The sequence below is a fragment of the Artemia franciscana genome, chromosome 13, assembly GCF_032884065.1.
Source record: "Artemia franciscana chromosome 13, ASM3288406v1, whole genome shotgun sequence".
In the NCBI taxonomy this organism is placed as follows: Eukaryota; Metazoa; Arthropoda; class Branchiopoda; order Anostraca; family Artemiidae; genus Artemia; species Artemia franciscana.
Window position 1 is genome coordinate 48,832,395 of NC_088875.1, and position 7,576 is coordinate 48,839,970.

The 7,576-nt window shown below is 33.3% G+C and overlaps 1 protein-coding gene across 5 annotated transcripts in view; it reads right to left on the bottom strand.

Moving 5' to 3' along the window:
* Window positions 1–7,576, bottom strand: part of LOC136035033 (SLIT-ROBO Rho GTPase-activating protein 1-like) — a 239,328-nt gene that overhangs the window by 94,135 nt on the left and 137,617 nt on the right. For 4 of the 5 annotated variants that reach the window (XM_065716632.1, XM_065716633.1, XM_065716631.1 and 1 more), the window contains 3 exons: window positions 5,663–5,950; window positions 2,394–2,676; window positions 1,153–1,365 (listed from right to left, as the gene is read on the bottom strand). In XM_065716632.1, the coding sequence (XP_065572704.1) occupies window positions 1,153–1,365; window positions 2,394–2,676; window positions 5,663–5,950 (784 nt within the window). The remainder of the gene's footprint in view (window positions 1–1,152; window positions 1,366–2,393; window positions 2,677–5,662; window positions 5,951–7,576) is intronic. The other variant, XM_065716630.1, reaches the window with a different exon arrangement.

The following is a 7,576-nucleotide window of genomic DNA, read 5'->3' on the forward strand; positions in this document are numbered from 1 at the left end:
ATCATGGAAAGGATTCTGTGTCATCCGTTTGTTGGTTTTTTTTTAATAGAAATTTTGAAACCTTCCGTAAGCAAACAAGACTTTTACATCTCCACAGAGTGAAACTGACTGACTGATATACCATCTTGTAGACATAATTCAATTAGTTCTAATCTGCATAAAAATATTTGGTACTATTAAATAAACATAAATGAAGTTGTCGTATCATTTTGGTGTTCTTACCGAAGAAGGACATTTCCTTCACCGCTCACCAAAGATAAAAAGGAGATAAAAAAGATTACAAAATCATAGTGATTATTTATTATTATTTCTCTTCTCTACGAGGTCAACAACTTCTACTATTGTCTGTCCCTTTTCAAACGACCAATAATCCCTTGCCCAGTCCAAGTAACACGCCCCTCAATATGATCCAGGAATAATAGATATATATTTGCCTAAAATTTTCTTGTTTATTTATCATTTTCACTTCTAATTCTTCATTTTACTTTTTTATTTATTTATCAATACATCAAACAGTAAGCAATAATGCTTGTTGCTATAGACACAAAACAAGAAATAAGCTAATTAGCAACACTAGCAACACCTATAGATGTTAGAAGATTTTCCTTACTACTATGTTCTAGTTTTTATTACCATTTTCGCATGTTATTTTTATCATTTCATAACTATTTACTTTACGTCTAATTTTCTAATTCTATCCTGTTTGAAAGAGTTTTATCCCTTCTCTTGTCCAAGCCACAGTCCTAACTGTAATCCAAAAGTCAAATACATGTGTATCAGATATTTTCATACAACACTAATTTTATTTCTTTTATTTAATCTTTATTTTAATTCTTAATTTCGTTAAGTTTGATTTTGTCCCGATCTGTTATTTTTATGCTTCTTATGTCATACTTTATTCTCAATTTGTTGCCTCACTTTATTATTGTTTTTCTCTTCAATCCAAAGACTTTTAATCCCCCTCTTGCTCCTTTAGCAAACACCCCACGATAATCGAAGAGTAAGATAAACAGGTGGCTCACTTTTCAGTTTTACTATTTCAGTTGTTTACTTTATAATGTCCTAATTATTATTTATCATTTTTTTTTATAAATTATTATCATCTATCTTTTGGTTAGTATTTAGATACATTTATATTTCCCGAATACTTACGAGCAAGCGCCATAAACTGGTCAAAAAATACTAGTGGAAAAAAAGGTTCTCTCAATTCACGCAGGTACAATTTTAAAACTCCTGCCACAGAATTGATGTCAGAGGCATCTGTCATATCTGCCAAGGGATCATCCCCTCTCTCAAATGCCTCTCGGAAATGATTAATTTCAACTTGAGACCCAGATACTCGGAATATTCCTTGGTGCTGAAGACCTGGAACAAAAGAAACAAAATTAGCATGCCAATACAGAATCCGAATTAATAGCTGCGACTAGTTCCAAATAATCGGTTTGTAGATATCTTAAATCTTCTCGAAAAGTAAAATAGAATAGGTCCGAATAATCCAGAAAGAAAATCGCCCCTAGTAAAGAGATGCTTTCCAAGCAGGATGACCTACTAAATTTAAAATGCTTTCGATTTTTTCACACAGATACGGCGTCATAAATGTATTGCTGCGTTTTAGACCTAGTTGCGTTTAGTTGCGTAGGCCTAGTTGCTTTTTTTTCGGAAAATTGTCTAATAGCAAAAGAACACAAGATCTTCAAACCTAATTTCTCATTCGTGCTGTAGTTTGTACAACACGCATGGTACCAATCATTGTAGCAACACGCTAATCACTGAATACCCTCTAATAAACTTAAAACATATTATTAATAAAAGACATATTAAAACAAATCTAAAAATTTTTTGACTTTAGAATTTGTATTCCTTCACAGATATATAAATCATTGAGGGGAGGGGAGGTAGCCTGCAAAACCTTCTTCCGCTCAAAATTTTCAAAGCAAAAAAAAAAAGAAAAGTCTGCCAAGATTTTAGAAATGGAATAATTTTGTATTCCAGTGTTGATCCCTACAACCCGGCTGCATATTAAAACTGAGCAACATCTTAAAATTGTGATGAGTTCTTTATTCTATCAGCAGAAAACAGTAAATAAGACCTCTTTAATACAAGTGATTTGTAAACGTTATAGCTTTATTTAAGAAATGGGTACTTTCCGTTAGAATCTACCTGAAAAGTCTTCCCTCCTTGCCGCAGAAGATTGAATAATTTTTGGAGAAAACATGCTTTTTTTGTCATATTTCAAACCCTTTAGGGATGATTGTCCAGTGAAAAATGCCAAGATGATGATATAATACTACAATATAAACCTGCACAGAAATAGTTTTTGAGATTTCAGATAGCATTGTTTAAACCACAGTCACTAGGATTCCTTACCAAAGGAGTTAAGTGAAAAGCCTTACCGTATAAGTTAATAACTCGTATACAGCTTTTCACAATTAGTGGTATGTCTTTCCCTGTGACTTCTACGTATTCTTCAATGCTTCCTCCAAATAGTTTCGGTTGGCCTATTCGTGGCGTTCGGCCTATTCGTCTTCTTGGAGGTCTTTGCTGACCCTGCACAACAAGTGGAGAGGCAGGTACTGTCATCTCAGAGAACTCGTTCCCTAGTGACCGACGTATCAAATCAAGCTTGGCTTGTAGACGGTACTGACGATTAGATCGAAGGATATATTCTTTAAATTTCTGAAAAGTTAAACATGGATGAGAAAAACTGCGGACATTAAAATGTAATAAAAAAAAAAATGTTTGTGCAGACAGGATATAAAAATAGAAGGTAGTAAAAAAACGAGAATGATACTAAATTGTGATAGAATGAATAAAATCTACTTTTTTATTCAGCTTAATAAGAAGGATAGGAAAAAAGGATAGGCAGATCTCACGTAGGTTTTTCATATCTATATTTTTTTGGCATAAATCTTTGCCATAGTAAAAAAAACGAGAACGCTAATACACTGTAACAGAATGAATAATTTTTTTTCAGCTTATATGAAAGGTAAGAAAAAAAGGATAGGAAAATCTCACGTAGGTAAAAAAAAAGAGAGCGATAGTAAATTGTGATTTTTTCCAGCTTATCTTCCTAAAAATTTTCCAATATAACTTATTTTTAACTGGAAATAAATATTAATTTGCATAGATAATTACATAGAGAATATTTTTAATTTCTATAAAAATATGTTAGATCTAATAAAAAGCTTTTTTTAAAGTCCTGTGGGTTATTTTAAAGATAATAAAAATTAATTATACATTAAAATTAAATCACAGACAGATACAAAAAGTTAAAAAATTAAACTTGGATACACTATTTCTTTTTCTTCGCAAAAACTCTTGACAACATTGTTAATGAAGAATATCTTTCGCAAACAGCGTTTCCACTATAGCTGATTTTTTCAGGGTTTCTTTGATTTTTCCCAAAATAAAATTAGATACTCCGAACACTCTCCGAAAAAAAAATTCAAAACTGAATGAAAGCCAAATTTGAAATGTGGGTATATACCCTTTCTATTGTTTAATATTTTGAATAAGTATTTTGGAATCGTTTGCCGGACTTAAATTGATTTGACTATTTTTGGCCATTTTCTGGTTGTTAGATTCTTGTAGAGGATAAAAAAAAATCGGCAACATTGTTAATGATGAATATCTTTCGCAAACAGTGTTTCCACTATAACCGATTTTTTCAGGGTTTCTTTGATTTTTCACAAAAAAAAACTAGATTCTCCAAACACTCTCAAAAATAAAAAAAACTTTACTGAATGAAAGCCGAACTTGAAATGTTGGTAAATAAAATATTATAATTATTTAATATTTGAAATAAGTATTTTGGAATCGTTTGCCGGCCTTATATTGATTTGACTTTTGTTGGCCTTTTTCTGTGGACATATTCCCAAGATCAGTCATTCTATACCTTCTTCTATTGAAAACCTCTCCATTTTGATACCGAAAAATTTAGTCAATATCGACTTTTAAATTTCTGCTTTCTGCATGAAAATCAAATCTATGCAATCCGAATTTGACGAATTTAACTCAAGTATCAGCTCTTATACAGTCGGCAACAAACTGAACCCAAGAATATACACAGGGGAATGGGTACAGCCAGAGAAGTAGATTCTCTGACTAGGCAAGGATCGACAGAACTACAAAAGCTTGATATCAATTTATGGCACACGGGGAGAACACGGAATTTCTTGGTGTCAACATCCACGTCTAGATAACATGGGGGGGAGAGGAATATTATCTTAAAGTGGGCTTCGTGAAAAGAACATGACTTGGACAATAGGGGGTAGTTTTATTATACTTGGAGAAAGGATGAAGTATTTGGGGAGGATTAGATCATTAAGCCGTCTGCATTTTTGTCAAATATGTGAGAATAATGATTGAGTTAAAGAAATTCAATTGAAAGGAACTGATGAGTTAGTTAAGGTTTATTGCAGGGCGAAGATAAGGTAGGAAAAAATTGATATACCATTAGATTCTATATTCAATGCGCTTTCCAGGCATAATAGCTGTCGTTGCAATTGCTTCCCAGCTTCTCCACCTTAATGAGGCCAATTATGGGCCTAGGCTATGCACTAAAGTTTACTCATTAGTGTGCGTTTCCCATTATCTTTTGTACTTATTTCTCTTCATCGTTTGGCTCATAATGCCAAATACAAACCAACTTGAGAAAAAAAGAAATCAGCAAACTTTTTCAATAAGCATTTGGGTACAATAACATATGGCAAAAATACACATATTTTTAGATACATTGTATAACATACCAATCTAATTATTGGTCGCTTTTAGGAAAAAAAATCAAACAACCAGAATACCAAGAATATTCCGGTATCATTCAGTGTCTTTAGCTTACAAATATACCAGCCATCGAAATAACGTTTCTTGAGCACAAAAATGAGCCTGATGGCCAGAGCCCTCTATTTGGGTGGGCAAGGATAGTGTGTGCTCATCAAAAATCTTTAGAAGCAAACAAATTCGTATCGTTGAAATTTTGCTTTTCTGAGCGTATGAGTAAACCTAAGATGGACCCAGGGGACAATTTTGATGACCTTGTTACTTTAATTTTAGTACTTTTGGGTTCATTTCTAAAGGAATCTGACGCGTACTCGAGGGGGAAGTCCTTCTGAAAGGCAGGTTTGAAATTTGATCTCAGTTTCACAGGGGAGTTTTCACTACACTTTTACATAGGTTAATATCATCTCACACTACCCTACTTAAAAAAAACTTGTGCATTTTCATCATTATACCCATGTTACAGCATTTATTAAATGAAATAATACCGAGTAGTGGGTGTTGTCATTCCAACTATCCAATATTAATCACGACCTAACTACGCTTGATTACTATATTAATGTTATGTTGATTTTTCTGGGACAAATATTTTTGATTAATCTTGTGGGATAATAGGTCATTACATCTGTTGCTATAATATATTACCCTTATAGATAGGGAGGCAAATCAGGGGGAGATGGCCACAATTTTAAAAAGTGCTTATTTTTGTATTTTCAGTTAAAAGGAATCGAAAAAACGCCCCATTCCTAGATCTAAGAAAAATACCTTTGTTGTTTTTTTAATTGAATTTTTTTTAATAAATCCTTGCCTCTCCCCCAGAATCCATGAATTTGGTTATCCTTCTTACAGATGTTATTCAATTAATCTAATTCAAATTTCAACTTACAACCAAATAGAAGTCCTCAGTCTCAAGTCTATCTGGCTTCAATTTGGGAAGAAGGCTTTCGGGTAAGCGTCCATTAGACTCCTCTGTGAAGAGATGTGCAGTGAACTTCTGAAGTTCATCATCTGAGATCATTGACACGAGGCTCTTCTCGGCCGTTTCAATTGTTTTCCAAATTTCCTCAGACTCCGCACGGAGCGATGTCAGTCTCCGCATTAGCATATTGGCACGAGACATAAGTTCGTCTTTAAGGTCATCATTGACTGTCAGGTCTATGTTTGACCCTGGCTCCTGAAAAAGCGAGAAATAATCTTCTAACATTATTTTAATGCAAACAAATTTTTTTACTTTTTTAGCGCTAGTAGTTTTATGGATAATTTTATTTTTGAATCAAAATGGAATAGTTGCGGTCATCAATTAGTCATCAATTAGGTTATCACGGCTAATTATAGAAAAAATCAAGACAGATAGTCTAATTGAGTGAAAGGCAATTAACTCCCCCCCCACCCCTTATTAGGATTGTATAAAAATGATGTTAGTTCATTTGTTAATAGATATGTCAATCTATTATCCGTCCATGCCTCACTCCTAGGGCAGAAACACCGAATTGATTTTTGGTATTTCCTTAAGTAAAATATAGTGTTTGCTAAAAAGATAAGATTACATTTCTAAACATAGTGTAAACGTTGGTAATAGAAAAGTGTCTTAGGATTTTCAAGCCTCGAAATTTTTCTTTTATTCCTCAGCAGATTCAAAATTTTTAGTAAATCTCAGCTTAATGTTGAACTGAAATAATACTTGAAATATTTGGTAAGAGATTCTAAAGAAGTATGACATACTAAATTCAGAGACAAAACTGGAGCTTGTCTATTACCTGTTGACATCATTGACTGTCAAGTTATAAATGAACAAGGTCCCTGAGCAAAAACAAAATTAAAAAGCAAGTAACATGCGTTTTTTTTTTTTTGCCATTTTAGCAATGTTGACAAAAATGACATAAGGTTTCTCTTCTAGCACTAATGGTTTTGCCGAGTATCTTTTTTCTCTTTTGTGGTGAATATATGGTATTCAAGACAACAAAAATATAAAATATAAAACAACAAAAATATAAAACAAATCGTCACGCAAAAACTGCTCTTAATAGAGAAATTTGGATTACTTCAAGTTGGGTGGAAGAATCGTTAATGAATATTAGAAATTTGTTGTTATTAAAATTTGAGATTTGTAGCCAGCTTATTTCTGGTTGAACGGAAATAAAAAGAAATGAGTTACACATTTGGGAGCGCTGTATGAAGCAGTTTTGTGTTCTAATTAGAAAGATGTACCTGTAGCACGTGTTCGTGTAGCATCTGTGGCATCTGCTGAAACCAAATGCTGTCATGTTTATGTTTAGCCCTGGTTAAAAAAAAAATTAATAGAAAGTAATACATGATTTGTAGACATTATAACTCATCTCGGTTTTCCATTTGTTATGACTGTCTGAATCTATCTCAATGGCAAAACAAGCCTCCATTACAATCATACAACTTGTATATATTTGACTTAAATAAGTCTTGAGACCACACAGCAGAAACCATCAGCTTATACGGGAGCCAGGCGCCCCCCTTCATCTTACCCCGCAGACACTGGAAAGACTTCGGATGATCATTGTTTTATGTCTGCTTTGACCATGTTGGTGATGCTTAAGGAGTCCCTGTGCGGACACAAACAAACGAAAGCGAAACAAGAAACGGTAAATAATTATTTCGGCTGGCGAAAAAATAGGAAAAGTACGGATATATGGATAACCGTAGTAAAGGACCCTAAAACGACTTCGGATGATTTTTTTTTATGTCTGCTTAGGCCACAATGTTAAATCTTAGCCAGTCCCTATCACAATCAAACAAAGCAGGAGTAAGAAAAGGAAATTAATTTTGG